The sequence below is a fragment of the Vanacampus margaritifer genome, chromosome 5 (assembly GCF_051991255.1).
Source record: "Vanacampus margaritifer isolate UIUO_Vmar chromosome 5, RoL_Vmar_1.0, whole genome shotgun sequence".
Taxonomy (NCBI): Eukaryota; Metazoa; Chordata; class Actinopteri; order Syngnathiformes; family Syngnathidae; genus Vanacampus; species Vanacampus margaritifer.
In genome coordinates, this window is record NC_135436.1 from 29531617 (window position 1) to 29550791 (window position 19175).

At 39.7% G+C, this 19175-nt stretch overlaps 1 protein-coding gene across 5 annotated transcripts in view; it reads left to right on the top strand.

Annotated features, from left to right (window-relative positions):
- nbeab (neurobeachin b) overlaps nt 1-19175 on the top strand; it is a 223230-nt gene that overhangs the window by 26011 nt on the left and 178044 nt on the right. For all 5 annotated transcript variants that reach the window (XR_013294247.1, XM_077566748.1, XM_077566749.1 and 2 more), the window contains exons 2-8: nt 6350-6581; nt 7862-7962; nt 8030-8125; nt 10178-10299; nt 15286-15412; nt 16148-16267; nt 18724-18870. Coding sequence is in view for 4 of the 5 variants with exons in the window: in XM_077566748.1 (XP_077422874.1) it covers nt 6350-6581; nt 7862-7962; nt 8030-8125; nt 10178-10299; nt 15286-15412; nt 16148-16267; nt 18724-18870 (945 nt within the window). In the remaining variant the exon portion in view is untranslated. The remainder of the gene's footprint in view (nt 1-6349; nt 6582-7861; nt 7963-8029; nt 8126-10177; nt 10300-15285; nt 15413-16147; nt 16268-18723; nt 18871-19175) is intronic.

The window sequence follows — 19175 nt, forward strand, 5'->3', positions numbered from 1 at the left end:
GTTGAAAAAAAGCCCATTTACTCAAAGTTCTAATAGATTCACGAATAATGATGAAACTTAGCTATATTCCAATGATAATTGCTGCAAAACGGAAACAGATAGAAATATACTTTTTTTTCTGATGAAAGAAGAGACTCTAATCTTTCTTTTGGTAGGTTCCATGTTTTTATAGCAATAGAACACAATATTCTGTGGGCCTTGCAAAATCAGTCAAAATCCAGTATAACAGCCAGGAGCAAAGGGGGTTGCTCCAGTGAAAATGTCTGGGAGTGAATGAGTTAACGGCTGACATGATACACATTCCAATTGTGCCCCAAAAATCTGAATTCTGTGACTTGAAGCATGCGCTGTCAATACAGCCTCGGTATTCTGTCATTCAGACAAGTGAGGCTGTCAATCAAGTCGCTGCGGTGTAACCGCAGGTCCGCCAGCGTGAGCCCAACCGAGACCAGTTAGAGCCCAATTAAAGTCCCATTAGGTTCCAGCTGCCCGATCGAAAGATATCCTCCCCCGCTGCCTGCGCTCGCTTGCAAATCATCCCGCGCACGGCTCCATCGAGCTTCTGAGCACCTTCCTAATCCGCTCCCGAGATGCTTAATTGAAATCCTATAAATTAGCCACAGGGTTTCCTCTCTCCACGCCTGCGCGTCTCTCTCGGGACCGCAGAAAATGCGCTCGGCCTCACCACGGTTCTGCAAACTCTTTTAGCGAGCCGCGGACGCCACCAAGACTTTCTGGACGTGTCATTGTGCCGGAAAATGTAGGGCATCCCGAACGGAAGCGACGGCTGCACCTCTTTGATGTTGATGAGGCACATTTGAAAGCTGCATGGGGGGGGCAGTGCCGATTCTGATGGGCTCGTGTGTCTTCAAGATTTGGAAGCAAACCCATTTGACTTTATGCTAATGACGCATTGTTAAAATAGTTGCTGTTTTTTTTTAAGCAATAGTGTAAAATAGTTCTGTTTTCATAATTTACTGATTTCATAATAAAGCCACAGGTTCGAGTTAACAACAAATGTGTTAGATAAATGTGTAAAATAGTTTACATTATTCAATGGCAGCCGTTTTGACTGAAGCAACCCCCTTCTGCCCACAGAATATTATGTTGCTATAAAAACATGAAACCTACCAAAAGAAAGATTAGAGTGACTTCTATCGTTTCCTTTTTGCAGCAATTAGCATTAGAATATAGCTAAGCTTAATCATTATTCACAAATTTGTTTAAAACTGTGGGGGAAAGAGAAAGCTCTTTCATGACCCTTGTTGATCTCTTATACTCTGCTCCCACCTGCTGGCCGTTTTTGTAATAACTACCATTGCTTCGAGTGTTCTCTTCAGTTCGGAAGCATGCATCAAAGCCTTCTGTATGCTCTAGCATAAGAAAAAAAAATTGTGACTTCTATTTTAAATATTACCATGCTCCCAAGGACATATTTATACGTTTTTGGCAGCAAATGAGTTGTTAATAAAATAATGAATCATTCCATAAATCAAATGTGGTGGATTGGCCTGGTGGATTGATGACATTGTTGGTCAACAAGTTGTCACCTCCGATTTGTCGTGGTCAGGAAAGTAGTACTCGACGTTGACCCAGAAGTCGTGCAGACGAGCAGTGGCCTGTTTGCATGAGATTCTGGAACTTGATTGGGCAAGCGGCCTCGAATCCTCGCAGCAGAATCGGGCCAGTCGAAGCTAGCGTGGCTTTCCAGACACAAAAAAAAGACGAGAAGCCGCCATTTATTCCGGCGGCCACTTTTTTTCCAATCTTTTTTTTTTGCATGCATGCAGAACAGCGGCTTAGCGGCTCGTGTTATTTCCCGCAGCAGTTAACTGGCTGACTGTGTTTGAGGATGGATTTGTCTCAGCTTGCTCTGGCCTAACCCCCCCCCCCCCCCCCCCAACATTTCCTCAATTGCAGCTCAGACATGCACGTTGCCGACACCTCATTAACTTGCCGCGTACGCTTTCGTCATTGTTTGAATGCAAATACAAAAAACGACTTTCTTTACGTGCCTTCGGAATAAAACGCCCTCGCAAGCTTTCTTCTTAAAATAACGGTGGAAATAACAAAGGATGTTGACGTCTTTTGAGTAATTGTAGATAGGAACGGCAATTTCCCAAATTAAAAATCAAGCTAACCATCTTTTTTCTTCTATTTATTTCAAACCACTGAAATGAATTTTTTTATTTTTTTGATGTGGTTAGAGAAGACCTCATCCATCATGCGTAGCCATCCATATTATGCTAAACGTTTCAGGCCATTTAAAAAATACGGAAAATACACAAATATTACACAAATGGCGATAAAATACAAAAATATTAGAAAGCAATCTGAAATTTTAGAAAAAAAAATATATATATTAGACTAATCTAAAACACAAAATTACACCGTACCAAGAAGTATACGGATATTTCATGAAAAATACACAAAAGACATATTGACTTTTAAAAAAATATATATTGGGGGAAAATAGAGGGATGGATTATCTACAGTAGACCAAATAATATATTCAGTACATGTGCCATTGACGCTTAAGGATTTGACCAGACCCAGCACAGGTCATTTATTCTAAAAAAAAAAAAAAACTCATCAAAATATTTATTTTATTATTATTTGCTGTTATCTGCAATTTTACTCTCATATATATCATCTATAATTTAGGACATACATTTATCATGGAAAGCTTTGGACAATGGTGACACCAGATGACGGCTGCCTGGTTGCACCGCATCATATTTTCAACTTAAATCCAATTTATGGAGCTGACAATTAACCATCTAAACAAAACAAACCAAAGCCACGCCAGTAAAATAAGACAAAAAATAGGACAAAATTCAGATTATTTTTTATTATTATTATTTTTTTCTTCCTGTCTTTAAATGTATTTTAAAAGAAAAGTCCCAAATTGGTTAATTCTCTATTGGTCACACCAAAAATAATAATTCACAAAAGAGGATCGAGCAAACTAATCTGTCAATAACTCACATACTAGAAAAACGAAGAAAATAATAGACATGATAAAACTTAAAAATACACATATTTGACAGACATAAAAATATTAGGGAAAAACAGACTAATATAATAAAAAAAAGAAATGGACCAAAAAGTCTTAGCTAAAAACACAAATTGAGAAAATATTAAATGTTAAAGAAATTGAGAAAATATTGAATCAAACAATTACCAAACCATTAGAAATTCTTTAACAAAAATATTACACCACCAAAAAAATATATAGATTACATATTTAAAAAAATATTTGACACAAATATTAGAAAATAAATGTATACAAATGAATCTAAAAATCCACAAATATTACTTAGAAAAAAAAAAGAAAAATCGACTTTTTGTTAATAGCTTTGTTAGCATTTGGCACCGTAACTCACCCGTGACGTCCGACATCCCGTCTTTCTCATCTCGGTTGTCTTTTTCTGTGGTTTACGTCTTCATCTTCTTTTGTTTGCTTTCAAATGGGCAAAACACAATTGCTTCTCTCGGCAACTCTAAAGATATCGTAGTAGCGATAATTGCATTTTGAAAGGGTCATACTTAGCGTCTGAAAGGCGCACGGTTTTCTCGGCGAAGCCGTTTCATCCTGTCTTGCGCCGTAACAAAATGAAATAGTTGGCGTGTAATGCTCAGCTTGTAGTCTCCTTGAACCCGTGTCCATCCGCTGCTGCGTTTCCATCCCACCTATGCCATTCACTGTCAATCACCGTAATGTGCTCAGGCCCGTTTTCCACCTCCACACTTTGATGCCCACCAACGTGTTGTTGTCGGCGCTCACTTTCTTTCACGCACACACGCACGCGCACGTGGCGCCACATGCGCTTCTTGCGCTGGGTTAATTTCATGCTTGTTGAACTTGATGAACTGCCGTATTGATTTGTTGTTTTCAAATTTCGTACCCATTATTTGTGACTAAAAAAGGACGCGGCTGCCACTTTTCATTAAAGGAGAGGCGATTTCATTTTCACACACTGTCAAATTGTGATCATACATTTTAGAAGGGAACGCGATGACGAGCCACCTCACTTAAGGGAGATGCAATACTTTAATTAATGTGATTTATTAAGTGCCTTACCTCAAATATAGGTGACAAGTGTTTCTTCCTATCACCATTTGAGACATTTTCGCCATGAAATGCAGTAGTTGTCGATGGGGATTGACCGATTTAGCGGCTGAGCTGATTATCGACGCTGATATTCAGCCTTTTGACGAATATCGGCCAATATCGGCCAATTTGAAGACTCATACGGCCGATAATGGAGCCATTTAAAAAAAAAAGTGTTAACTTCCATGAACTCATTATTTCAATTTGCAGAGATGCTGCAGACCCTGGGAACTCTCTGCACCATATAAAATTTTATTTGAGATATTTTGACATTTTTTAAAAACTTTATTTACTGTAAAAACAACAACAACAGGGAGCTATTTACTAAGTTTTTATTGAATTTTTGAAGACATGCTACTGCCCCTGGGAACTCCCTGAACTTTTTAAAAAATCTTTTTTTAGAAGATTTTTTTTTTAACTCCAATATTTTACAAACCCTAAAAATTCTTTAACAAACATATGCTTAAAAAATGTAATCATTTAAGAAGTTGAGTTGATGCCAATATTTTCCCTGTGAAAATATCGGCTCCAAATATCGGTTATCGGCATCTTTGACTAATAATAATCGGTATCATATCGGCCCTGAAAAAATTCCATATCGGTCTATCTGTAGTTGTAGAGCACACGTGGCCCCGTTATAGCCGACACTGACAATGCTGTTTTGTATGCTTGAATGATGATTTTCGCCTTCTTTTCGACTGCCTGAGTTTCAATGTGCGAAGTGTTGGTCAAAAAGATGTTACTTGAGGTCAATTGCTTGGGAGGGAGACTGAATGCTGGCCGTACAGTGTTTACATTTTTAACATTTCCAGGCTTTCCCCCATTGTTTTATTTAGCCCGGCGGCCCACCAGACTTTCCTTGCCTCCCCCCCAAACTGTAATTTGATTCCTTGGAAGGTTATGTTTGCTTTCCTCACGATTACACTTGTCGATTGCTCTCAAAAAACAAACAAAAACGTGCTCTGACCGCCGGGGCTGTGCAGCTGGAGCGATTCATTTTCAGCGGTGCTTTTCGAACAACACTGAAAATGATGCAAGTGCGAGGAGGAGGAGAAGAATTCTTAGTGTTGAGCCTTCTTGGTTTGTGGCTGCCGCGAGCGAGGCCGGTTTGACGCTCACCTTTCTCTGATGTGCTTCTGGGAGGCTCCCCCGGCCAGCTCTCTGCGGAGACGGCACTTTCGAGAAAGTAGGTTTTGATAATTGCGTGGAAGGTGTTTTGAAAAACGAGGTCAAATGTGTTCGATGTTTGCCCTCAACGATTCGTTTCGTCTCACGATTCGATTCCGATTTTTGGGTCTGCAATTTGATTCAGAATCATTTTTCGATTCATAATGATTTGCTTGACAATGATTTCTGCTTCAATTTATAAATGCGCAAAGAATCGTCATGAGTCTGACTCGCTAATGCTAATTAGCGCACTACTCGCGGCACTTTTATCACTCAAAAGAACGGCTATTCATACAAAACGCTTCAGGAATGTAAACAGAGAAGCATCTTAACATTACTCACCAGCATATGAGCTTCCTAAGCTGCAAAAAACCCCAAAAACTTTTATTGGCATAACTTGATTGTGACTTTTTCCTTCTACTCTCTGATGTGGCTACAACTTAACAGTGTATCAGAACAAACTGAACCACACTGCCCCTAGGTGGCCAAATCGTGTACAACGTGAACATCACTCCCAATAAAGGCACACACATAAAGGGTAATTTTTTTTAGGACATTTAAAATGGATTCTTAATCGTACTAAATGAGAATCGCGATTCCTATTTTTATTTATTTATTTTTATGGTACACCCCTAGAATGCCGCATTGAAAATATTTTCAAAAGTTAGTAATCTGGGTCATGGCACCAAGTTTAACCATGCTGCGAATAATGAAATATACTCTAGTAGTATAGCGTATAGTATAGTGGCCAAATTGTCATCATTTAGGAAATGTATCGTGTGTGTGAAAAAAATCTATACCTGGTAGATTAAGTGATCTGATAACCTGGCAGGTTTGATGCAAGTTAGAAGCTCTCTTTTGACTTCATAATTGAAGTGAAAATTGGATCACAGTATCGCCCAATGAGAATCGGTAAGAGAAGAACCAGATTGATAAGAAGTAATGTTAATGGAACAGGAATTCGTTGTCAACGTCAATCTTTTGTGCACCGATTGTTGCCAAATATCGTTAACTGCTCCATTGGTAAGCAACGGTTAGAACGCGCACGTCTCTCATCTGGCTCGGCAGTTGGTGGCCGGCGACTTCGATTTGGAGAGCAACTTCCTGATTCAAGACGCGGACGGCATCGGCTGCCTGCCGGCGCTGCTGGAGCACTGCGACGTCGCCTGCCAGGCGGAGATCTGGAGCATACTGAGCGCCGTGCTTCGCAAGAGCGTGCGCAACCTGCAGATGAGCACCGAGGTGGGCCTCATCCAGCGGCTGCTGCTGCGGATCAGCTCGGTGGACCACATGATCGCAGGTGCAAACGGCTGCTTTGCTGATTAGCAAAAAAAAAAAAAATGGACACATATATACAAATCCAAAATAGTCAAATGTAAATATACGACAATGCGGTATTTAGCCAAAAATACAAAACCATTCAAGTATGAAATTCTTAGAATTGCAATAACTAATCTTTTTTTTTTGTTTTCCCTGCAATAACTAATCAAGCAGTAGATGGAATTTAGATGAAAGCAGAGATTAAAATATTAGCTGAACGTACACAATATCTACACGCAAACATTGGACTGAAAAATATCAGAAAATGCTCAAATGTGGAAGAAAAAAATACACAATTTGACAAAATAATACAAACATATTTTCTCTGAAAAATAGGATCTTTGAAGGAAAATACTATTCTGGACAAAATATGAGGCAAAAAAATATACAGTATGTTTTCCATTGTCAATGAAGGCAAAGTTGTCGAATATCCATCAGCCTTTTTTTGAAAACACAAATATTAGTCGCGAAATGCTGAAATGTTACATTAAATTGAACAACAAGCACTTGACGGAAAAAATACTGACTGACAAACACAAACATTTTAGATTTAAGAAAATACACTTATGACAAGATAACAATAATAAAAAAAAAAGCTAAAAATACTAACATTTCAGACAAAAATAATTACAGTATATTAGAAAAAAAATTGAAGGAAATACTAGAAAAAAATATAAGAAAACCCCCTGCACAATTTAGACAAACATCTATATAAGAATATAAAATATTTGTGAAATACACAAATATTACGTAAAATATTAGAAACCAATACACAGACATCTGACCCCAAAAATAATTGACGGCAACCACAGCAATACTGGTAAATTCATATGGAAAAATACAGAAATGTTAGATACAAAAATAGGAATATTAAAAAATAATAAAGAAATATTTGACAAAACCAAAAAATATAGATGAAAAATTATACAATTATCAGATGATAAAAAAATCATATTTAAGAAATTACAAAAATATAATAAATTATATTTCCATCGTCCATCAAAGAAATGTCATCAAATAGCAAAAAAACAAAACAAAAAAACATTTGAAAACTCACACGTGCTCAAGTATTGCCACATTGATGTGTAAGCAAAAAGAAAACCAGTGAGCTTGTCTGATTTATAAAAAATGAAAAAAAAGCAAATGCAAGAAAATGAAATCCGAAGTTGATCTCTTGTCTGCTTTTCATCTTTTGACCTCGCGTTGAGGAAGCTCATGCTTGCTTGCCCTCTTGAACCTGTGTCTTGCTTGCCTTTGAAGACTTGCTGGTGGACATGCTGGGCGTGCTGGCCAGCTACAGCATCACCGTGCAGGAGGTCAAGCTCCTCTTCGGCATGCTCCAAGGCGAAGGCGGCCTCTGGGTGAGTCAAGCCCAGCCAGCCCGGAAGGCCGCAATATCCACCATCGCCGTCTGCTTCCCCTCCGCAGCCCAGACACGCCGTCAAAATGTTGGCCGTCCTCAACCAGATGCCCCAGAGACACGGATCGGACGCCTTTTTCAACTTCCCCGGTCGCAGTGCTGCTGTAAGTCGGCGCTCTTCTCTGAATCCTGCCAAAATTGTGGCCTTTTCCTCAGTTCTTTAGTTATCAGCAGTACAAACTTTATCTGAAAAGAAAGCGTGAAGCTGCGCAGACTTTCCTGGGGTTTCCATCCATGGGGTTGAATTTTGTAAGCAAATTCACGGAAATGCGCCTTCTGCCCGTTTCCATCTGTTCTTCTTTTGCGACCAACGAGAGGGGACTCCGCCGCTGTAGGGGGCGCTATACACTATTAAGAGATGTGATCCACCAGTAATTTAACAGGAAGCGACTACGCCGTGCGATGACGTCGTATGAGTTTGCTTTTGTAATTCTTAAATTAATAATTAATAATTAATTAATAATAACCCATAGCTTTTTTGTTGTTGCTGTTTTCCATCTAAAATGGTATTAATAATATTCGTTTCTTTAATTAATTGCCAAAAGATTTCTGTTTCGTTGTCCCCCCCCAAACATACCTTACTTTATCGTCTGCCATTGCTTTGGGACTACAATCAGCATTTTTTGGCTACACTTGTTTCCATAGCCAAAATGTGCATTTTCCTTTTTTTTTGATATGCTTCAAAATTCACTCCCGCGTAGCGTCAAACTTTTTTGGGCGAATTTTGGGCCCTTTTTTTCGAATTTCCAGCTTTTGCATTCAGTTTTAAAAATGAGTGGATTGGAAACCCAACTAGTGACCGTTTCTAATGTGAGCTTTCATTGGGAAATGAACATTTGTGACCCCAAAAAACACAAAAACTTCCTCTCTGTCTTTTTTTTTTTTTACACCATCTAAGAAAAGTCCCGTAAAAATATATTTCACGACATTTCCTAAATCAAATAAATCCCAGGTATCCATTATGCATCATTTTATCGGTCTGCAGTTGTTTGTTATATGAATAATAAATGAAGCGAGATGCACAAATGACGCCAGAAAGGGTGAGATTTATTTAAAAAAAAGGCTGGCTGCTTAATACATATTTAGCAGGAGCTGAATTTATTGTAGTGCGTAAGGTGTTATTTATTCCAGAAAATGAGCCGCAGGGTGGAAGATGAATGTTAATATGAGCTAAGCAAACATTTTGCACATTTGCATAGCGGTAAAACATGTGAAAACATGTCCGCCGAGATAATAATTGCTTACTTTACGCAAGTGTGAGTGTGTGTGTGCGTGCATTTACTTGTGTGCTAAAATGACAATCCTGCGTCCATAACAATCATTTAGCATCCCTTTTATGATGCTTCCAGGCTCCCGCGAAGACGTCTGATCGCTAGCTAAGCTATGCGCTGCTATGCGCTGCGATGCGGCAGTCACAGCCAGGCTTATTATAGTTTTGGAATTTTCATTTTTAGTTACTTTTGTTTTGAGTTTTTTTTTTTTTAAGCTAGTTTTAATTCATTTTCAGGGTGGTTCTGTTAGTTTTTATTATTTTTTAAAAAAAAAATGCTTGATTTTTGTTTAGTTTTAGTTATTTTCAGAATTAGTTAAAGAAAAAGTGTATTACTTGTGTGCAATATTTAACCCATTTGCTCCCCAAAAACATATAAATATCTTCTATTTTAAATATTACCAGAGTTCCTTACCAGACGCATTTATATGTTTATTTTTATTTTTATGCTAGATAATACAGAAGGCTTTGATGCAGCCTCCGACCTGAAGAGGACGCTTAAAGCAATGGTAGTTATTACAAAAAGGGCCAGCAGGTGGCAGTAGAGTATAAGAGATCAACCAGGGCCATGTTGCAAAAAAGCTCTTTTTCCTAGTGTTTGTGAATAATGATAAAACTTAGCTATATTCTTATGCTAATTGCTCCAAAACAGAAACTGATTTTTTTTTCCTGATGAAAGAAGAGACTCTAATATTTATTTTGGTAGGTTCCATGTTTTTATAGCAATGGAACACAATATTCTGTGGGCCTTGCGAAATCAGTCAAAATCCAGTAAGACAGCCGGGAGCGAAGGGGGTTGCTTCAGTGCAAATGGCTGCAAGTGAATGAGGTAATAAACACCATGCTAAAATTGCGTCAGCGTAATCGTGACTTGTGTGTTCGATAGGCCATCGCGTTACCTCCCATCGCCAAGTGGCCTTACCAGAACGGCTTCACGTTCAACACCTGGTTCCGGATGGATCCCTTGAACAACATCAACGTGGACAAGGACAAGCCCTACCTCTACTGGTGAGCAAACGCACAAACATGAGGCGCTTTCACATAAGAGTCAGCCCACTTGGCGTTCTTCCACATAGCAGCGCTTCCCAAATAAGTATTTTTATGTTTTGATGCAGCCTCTCAACTGCAGAGAACGGTTGAAAGAAATGGTACTTCAGGTACTACAGGTGGCAGCAGAGTATAAGAGATCAACCAGGGCCATGTTGCAAAAAAAACCCCTCAATTATTTACAACTCTAAATAGATTTGCAAATAATAATGAAACTTAGCTATATTCTAATGCTAATTGCTGGAAAATGGAAACGGATAGAAATATAAAAAAAATTCTGATGAAAGAGACTCTAATCTCCATGTTTGGGCCTTTCAAAATCTGACAAAATCCAGTAAAACAGCCGTGAGCGAAGGGGGTTGCGTCAGTATAAACTGGCTGCCAGTGCATGAGTTAATAGAGGATAAATGAATAAAAACATGTTTTATTTCCCATCTGTATTTTCCTAAACAGGACATTATTTCTACTGTAGTTGGCAGTGCAGAAAATGCACAAACATAAATTAATTGAGACACAGTTACTTGTTTGGTGCGTAACATGTCAGAATATCCGTGAAAATGTCGATCATTGTTTTCCAAAGTAAAAGCAGATGTTTGCAAATATTTTACTTTGATTCAACACAAGTCTGCTTTCTTGGAGGACTACCGAAATTTGAGGGTATTCACAGATGAGAGGCTGAAATTGTGAGGATTTGGGCAATTTTAAATTGATTTGGTTAGTTGTCAATTGATCGTTGCACCTCTACAGTTAACTCATTCACTGCCATTGACGGCTATAAAGGTAAAAAATTCATTTGAACTATTTCTATTAGTTTTCCACTTTTTCCACTTTTGTTAATAAGAGTATGAAAACCTAAAACATTTTTTTATTGTACATTTAGAACAGATAAAACATTTGTGATTGTGAGTTAATTATTGAAGTCATGTGATTAATTACAATGAAAATTTTTATTCACCTGACGCGATTTAAAAAGAAAAGAATAAAAAAAATTAGGGGCGTCAGGCGATTAAAATGTTAATTGTAATTAATCGCATGACTTCACTAGTTAACTCACGATTAATCACAAATTTTACATCTGTAAAAATGTACAATAAAAAAATGTACAATAAAAAAATTCTAGGTTTTCACACTTTTGTTGACAAAAGTGGAAAAAAAATGTTAAACTAATAGAAATAGTTCAAATGTATTTTTGACGTCTATAGCCGCCAATGGCAGTGAATGAGTTAATATGACAAAACTCACACGCATATGTTTGTTATTCTTTATGTCCAATGCAATCTTACTGAGTGACTTAACAGTAGTCGCAATACTACTATTCTCGTTTTTCCGCTGTAAAAAAAACTGTACTGTACTGTCCCCTTACACTGTTTAATTATGTTATTTTTATTTTTCACGTATGTCTTAATTCATTTGACTGAGAAAGATGATTTGAGATGCAAGTGGTTTAAAAGAATTCAACTTGTATCTCAAGGCAGCACTATCTATTCGTACAGCCGATCTTCTCCCAGCCCCCCCCCCCCCCCCCCCCCTCCACATCATGCCAATTGCTTTAGCATCGCATTAGCGCTCGTCCCCGCTGCTCTCAGGAGACCTGCAAACATGGCAGCTCAGTCACACACTTCCTGTTTGAAAGCCCCCCTGACCTCACGTCCGAGTAGATTAGGAGAACACGCGGCGTTTCGTCAAGGTCAAAATGCTTTTTCTCCGGAAATACAAAAGCCCGCGCCGTGTTCGGGGAATATTAAAAGGCTTGCAATGTGCATTCTGTCCTAGAATATTGGTCCTGGATAGTCATTAAGTGCGTCGACACTGCTCGCTCCTGACTCTCATCACGGACGTTTCATTGAAAAGATTTTCATCTGAGAGGGTCTCGTTGCGGGTTTCGCGACATGGGGAGAAAAAAAAAAAAAGAAAAAAGAAGGGAATATTGGTTCCCGCTCTTATGTATTCAGGTGGCAACGGGGTGTGAGATATGTCAAGCTAATCTTCACAGCTTGGAGGCGGGCCGTGTCAACAACAAGAAAAGCGTGTTGACTTCAAAAGCCATCCTGCGGGTTTGCTTTTCACCCCATATGAAGCGTTCTCAGCGATACCTGTGCTGTAGGTGCAAGGCTGCGCATCAGCCGTGGCGTGAACAAAACTTAAGGTTAAGGAAAAAAATATGCTGAATGTTAATGCTTAGACTTGGCTTTTGGTTAAATTGATACACACATTCCAAAAACAGTTGGGTCTAAAGTAACCCAATTGGGGATCAAAAATAGACAGATCCACTTTATGGGTCATTTTGACCCAATTTTGAGTCAACATTTTTTAGTGTAAAACAAATACAAAAACAAAAAATTGGGTCATTTTGTATAAGACAACCCAGAAAGTTGGGTCAAATTGACCCAAGTAGAGGATTGGTCCATTTTTTTTACCCATACGCTCTAAAAAACAGTTGGGTCAAAAGTAACCCAATTGTGGATCAAAAAGAGGTTAAATGACCGTCAATATCCACAAAGCTTCTTTCAGTCTTTTATTACGAAGGCGTATTAGGGTCATGTATAAATATATATTTTTTAGAGCGTGGTGGCAATAAAAACTTATAAATTTACCACTTCATAAAGTGGCAAATTTGAGACTTTATAAAGTGGCAAAAATGGACCGATCCACTTCATGGGTCAATTTGACCCAACTTTCTGAGTTGTCCTAAACAAAATGACCGCATTTTTTTGACATAAGTAAAGGATCTGACCAATATTTATTTTTGTTGAATTGTATTACACTAAAAGACCCATTTCTTGACTTAAAGTTGGGTCAAATCGACCCAAGTAGAGGATTTGTCCATTTTTTTTTTTACCCATACACTCTAAAAAACAGTTGGGTCAAAAGTAACCCGATTGTGGATCAAAAAGAGGTTAAATGACCGTCAATATCCACAAAGCTTCTTTCAGTCCTTTATTACGACGGCGTATTAGGGCCATGTATAAATATATATTTTTTAGAGCGTATGGCAATGAAAACTCATAAATTTAACTACTTCTTAAAGTGGCAAATTTGAGACTTTATAAAGTGGCAAAAATGGACCGATCCACTTCATGGGTCAATTTGACCCGACTTTCTGAGTTAGTTGTCTTATACAAAATGACCCCATTTTTTTCAACATAAATAAAGGATCTGACCAATATTTAATTTTGTTGGGTTGTTTTACACTAAAAGACCCATTTCTTGACTCAAAGTTGGGTCAAATCGACCCAAGTAGAGGATTTGTCCATTTTTTTTACCCATACACTCTAAAATCGGTCCATTTTTGCCACTTTATAAAGTGGTAAATTTCCGAGTTTTCATTGCCCCCCACGCTCTAAAAAATCTATATTTATACATGGCCCTAATACGCCGTCGCTGAAAGAAGCTTCGTGGATATTAACGGTCATTTAACCTCTTTTGACGGCAAGCGGCCAACGAGGTATTTATCTGTTGCTCTTTTATTTACTTTGTGGCTGCGTCTAATTCGTACAGTTTTGTTGTTTATCGACGTCGTTCCCACGGCGCATGCACGGCGCGACCGAAGCAGATGTGCAAGCAATAAGCGGCCGTTCCAAAAGAAGCGCCGGTGTCAGTGTTGTTGCGAAGCGAGCCGCGCCAGCGACAAATCCTAAACCGCCAAGCGCCGGTGGCCTCACGTCTGTCCCAACCACATCGGAAATAAATGTCATAAAAATGTTGACCTTTAGGTCCACCTTGTTAGAGTTCCAACCAGCGTGATGTACTTTCTTTCCCGTTGATGGAAACTACGAGAAAAATGTAAACAGCACAGATTTGTAGCCTTGTTTGAAATATAACATTCGCTTCGCAGGAGAAATACTACAGTTATAAAACATAGACTTGTAATAATCCAACACACATTTCTCATTTTTCTCATTTTCGCCACACTGACTTTTTGCTCGGACTTTTCACGACGGCCTCCTTTGGAAAAAGTAAAAACTTTGCCCAGTAAAGCACTGAAGTAGTCATTTTGTCTTATGTTTACCTTGTGCCGGTATTTAAATGTACTTTAGTAGTAAGAAGGTTACTAGTCCTGCCACATAAGTTAAGATCACTTATTTCCATGCACAGTACGGTGGTATGTACGTATATATGTGATGTGATATAATTTGTTTCTTGGACGCTTTTTTTTTTTTTTTTTTTTTAGCTTTAACATAGTATGCGTTATTTGTATATGTTATTAAATTTGAATTTGTTCTACAGATGTTATTAAGTACAAACCATGATTGCTTTTTCTCTCTCCAAGAATACGGTGCCGACGTGTAATGAATGAGTTTGTATGCTAATTCATGCAGATGTGCGTTTGCTGCCCGTCCAGCGTCCTCAATATTCGTGATCATAACAGAAGATGCGGGCCAAAAGGTTTACGATACGATACGATACGATACGATATACTTTTATTTTCCCCGCGGGGAACTTTTTCCTGGACTCCGTCCAGCTGCAGTTTACAATAAAGAGAAAACAACAGAATAGAAAGAGATCAAATTAAAATTAAATAAAAAGTGCAGCAGTTAATGTCGCTTTTTAAGCAGTTTGATGGATGTCGGCAGTTTATGCAGTCATGACCCCTAACCTCTTTGTAGCCTGTCTATGGTGTGTCACTTGGTTACCATGAAGCTCGTGGACTTTTGTTTTTTGTAGTTTGCTTGTCATTTTTACGATAAAGTTCAACTGTGAATGGAAATGAAACAGCTTTGAAGCGAGTGTGATTGAAAGAAAGAAAAAAAACAAAACAACAGAATGCTGAGCTCTGCATGGACCGCTCTAAAAAATGACGTTGCGTTCAAGCAAGCCATCCTTTTCACTTCATTTAACTTCATCGTCACTCCTTTTTTTTGCCGCTCACTCGTTACCAACATTCTCAAATCGTCCGTTGAGGTGCCATTGACGGCATTATTTTTTTTGTCCATTTCTGCATGACAGCTTCCGCACCAGCAAAGGCGTGGGCTACTCTGCACATTTTGTGGGCAACTGTCTGATCGTCACGTCTCTCAAATCCAAAGGGAAAGGCTTCCAGCACTGCGTCAAATACGATTTCCAGCCCAGGAAGGTGAGTTTCCGCAATTTCCGCTCTTTCAAATGACGCCGGTGACGCTTCACGTTGCGAGCGTTATGTGCCTTACGTTGCGCTTTGATGCAAATGGCATCTGTTACTCCGAAAGAACTAAACACACACTTGTGGCTGGTAAACGGACATCTTTCTCTTTCTTCAGTGCTAATTTAATACCAGCTAATTGACATGTTTCCTTCTTGACTACAATCGCTGCTTTAAATGCAGCCAGACGGCTGTTTTTGCCTTTTTTTTTTTTTAACCAATATATATTCCCTTCGGATAATCTATTATTTACAGTGTATCCATTGCAGATCTCAGAACAAGGCAATCCTTTTGGCTGTTTTTTTTTCTCTCTCTTTTTTTTTTGTGGGGTTCAAGTCTGGGGCTCTCCACAAAGAAATGTGTTTGAGAAGTGACATCAAAATGTTGCATTTCAATTTTACTTTTTCGAAATTGGCAACACCGTCTCAGACTTGGTACTTATCACCACTCTCGTAGTTTTAAAGAATTCTCTACAACTTCTCAATAGGGTTGCGGTCAGGGTTTGATATTGTTAAAGGGGACACAAAAAGAAAGGGTAAGAGACATAAATGGCAACTTAAGGGGGGAAAAACAGAAAACAAAGTGAGAAAACATGATTTTCAAAACGTTTTTTTGTTCCTCCAAACCAAAGCAAATATTGAATGTTGTTGAAATGACGAAATGTGCGCCCGCGCTCTCGTTCTCCCTCAGTGGTACATGATCAGCATCGTCCACGTCTACAGCCGCTGGAGGAACAGCGAGATCCGTTGCTACGTCAACGGCCAACTGGTTTCTTACGGCGACATGGCCTGGCACGTCAACACAAATGACGCAAGTGCAAGCTTATTCTTTCCTTGTAAAATATTCTGAAAATCGCCTCATCGATGTGCTTGCGTTTTCTGCGGCGGCTGTTTTTTTTTGTTGTTTTTTTTCAATCTGAAGAAACCCGTCTTCCATTTGGGTGCCGCGCTTGAATATTCATATGCTAAACAGATGTGTTAGCGCGACGCGTCTGAGGGCCGACGGCGCTCGCACGCTGCCGGAGTGGGCGGCCGATGGGCAAGATTTGCACTCTGCGCTCCATTTGCATGTTTCGATGACCAATAAACAGCTTCACATTTCCACTCTCAGGCGCAGCAGATTGCTTAAATGACCAGCGTGCTTCATGGACGGCGCCTTCACGTTAACGACTGCCCTCACTAATGTGGCACGAAAGAAAGAGAAATACTGGGTTTTTTTTCTTTCTTTATTATATTGCTTGGAAATGTGTGTTTGTCACACCTTCACAGATGTAGCAAATTAGCAGCTAGTAGATCTAGCTGTCGGCCTGTCTGTCTCTTCTTCTCTCTGTCTGTATGTCTGTTTGTCTGTCTGTCTCTCTCTCACTCTGTCTTTCTCTGTCTGTCTCTCATTCTCTCTGTCTGTATGTCTTTCTGTTTGTCTGTCTGTCTCTCTTTCACTCTTTCTTTCTCTGTCTTTTTCTTTCTTTCTCTGCCTCTCTCTGTCTGTTTGTCCCTGTCTCTCACTATTTCTTTCTCTGTCTGTCTCTGTCTATCTGTTTGTCCCTGTCTCTCTCTCTCTCTGTCTTTTTTTGTCTGTCTGTCTTTCTCTCTGTCTGTCTGTCTTTCTGTTTGTCTGTCTGTCTCTCTTTCACTCTTTCTTTCTCTGTCTTTTTCTTTCTCTGCCTCTCTCTGTCTGTTTGTCCCTGTCTCTCACTCTTTCTTTCTCTGTCTCTTTCTGTCTCTCTCTGTCTGTTTGTCCCTGTCTCTCTCTCTCTGTTTCTTTCTCTCTCTCTATGTCTGTCTTTCTGTTTGTCTGTCTGTCTCTCTTTCACTCTTTCTTTCTCTGTCTTTTTCTTTCTCTGCCTCTCTCTGTCTGTTTGTCCCTGTCTCTCACTCTTTCTTTCTCTGTCTCTTTCTGTCTCTCTCTGTCTGTTTGTCCCTGTCTCTCTCTCTCTGTTTCTTTCTGTCTGTCTCACTGTCTTTTTTGGTCTGTCTCTCTTTCTCTCTGTCTGTCTGTCTCTCACTCTTTCTTTCTCTGTCTCTTTCTGTCTCTCTCTGTCTCTGTCTGTCTGTTTGTCCCTGTCTCTCTCTGTCTTTTTTGTCTGTCTGTCTCTCACTCTTTCTTTCTCTGTCTCTGTCTGTCTCTTCTCTGTCTCTCTCTGTCTGTTTGTCCCTGTCTCTCTCTCTCTGTCTCTTTCTGTCTGTCTCTTTGTCTTTTTTTGTCTGTCTTTCTCTCTCTGCTTCTCTCTCTGTCTCTCTTTCTTTCTCTCTGTCTGTCCCTGTCTCTTTCTCTCTCTTTCCGTCTCCTTCGCTCTCTGTCTCTGTCTGCGTCTCTCTCTGCCTTCCCTCTCTCTCTCTCTCTCTCGCCTCCACCCATCCCGTCCGTCTCAGATGTGATTGTGAGATTTCGTCACATAAATCTGACATCCCAGAAAGTCTTTCTTTGTTCGAGAACTTTTTTTTTATTATTATAAAATTGTCCTATATTTTTTTCACTTGACAAAGTATAAAAATAAATATTTTGTCTCACATACAAAGTTGGCTTAGTCGTCAGACTAGTAGCGGAACTCGTAAAATCTCGTAAAAGTGAAAATACAGTCGATGCATTTGACTTTCTTCGCGGTGGTTTGTGATTCACGCTGACTTTTTCAGACTCGGGTCCCAAAGAGTAGCTCTGCCCACCGTTGTCATGGTGACAAAAGCTGCATTGACCCCGCAGTAGATGGGTGAGCATCAGACAGTATCACAACCCCCTCACAACAGACTTATCCAAACATCTGACGTTTTTAAGACATCCGACAGTTTAAACATCCCTCATTTGCATAACCCCGCCCCCTCAAAACAGACAAATTATTATAAAACATGAAATAAAGTGTAGTGTAATTCTGGATCCTATTTCGATGGACGCTTGTGACCGACACTATCAAGAGACCTGAAAAGTGTCTTCAATTGTGACAAGAAGCGCCTCAAGTAAAATAACTTTGAAATAAGAGAGAGGTCGTAATGGCAGCCGCTTTCATTCCGAATGAAATCACAGCGATATTCCCCACTTCCCAAACGTCGAGAGTGAGTCCTAATTCGGCCAAATGGATTTTCATCCATTCGGGAATGGAGCTCAACGGCCAAACACTACATTGATGATTTTCTAAGGTCAAAGTGGCGGCGGCCCTTTTCTCAGAATATGAGGGAAGAAATGGGAGGTGCTCAGGAGGGAAATGCATTTGAAAATCCGTCGTTGTTCAACGTCCCCAACTTTGAAACGCTCGTCCTGCGCTCGCTCTCCAGAGTTTCGAGAAGTGCTTCCTGGGCTCCTCGGAGACGGCGGACGCCAACCGAGTCTTCTGCGGCCAGCTGGGAGCCGTCTACGTCTTCGGCGAGGCGCTGAATCCGGCGCAGGTCTTCGCCATCCATCAGCTCGGTCCGGGCTATAAGGTAGGATGACCTTGAGGGCGGCGGAATCACACCGCATTTTCTTTTACTCGTTTGAGAAAAGAAAAAAAAAAAAGAGAGAAAGATGTCGTGTCCTGCTGTAATGTGTGGCGTCGCTTCCATCATGGCTCGGGTAAACAAGAAATGACCTTCTGGGAAAAACAACAACGTACAAAAAATAACATCGTGAGACGGAGACTCTGGGGGGAGAATTTTTATTACTCAGCTGGGGATGCAAAATGACCGTTTGCTTTGCATATTTTTGGGGATAATGTCTTCCTTCTCACGAGACAAAAATAGTCATTTGT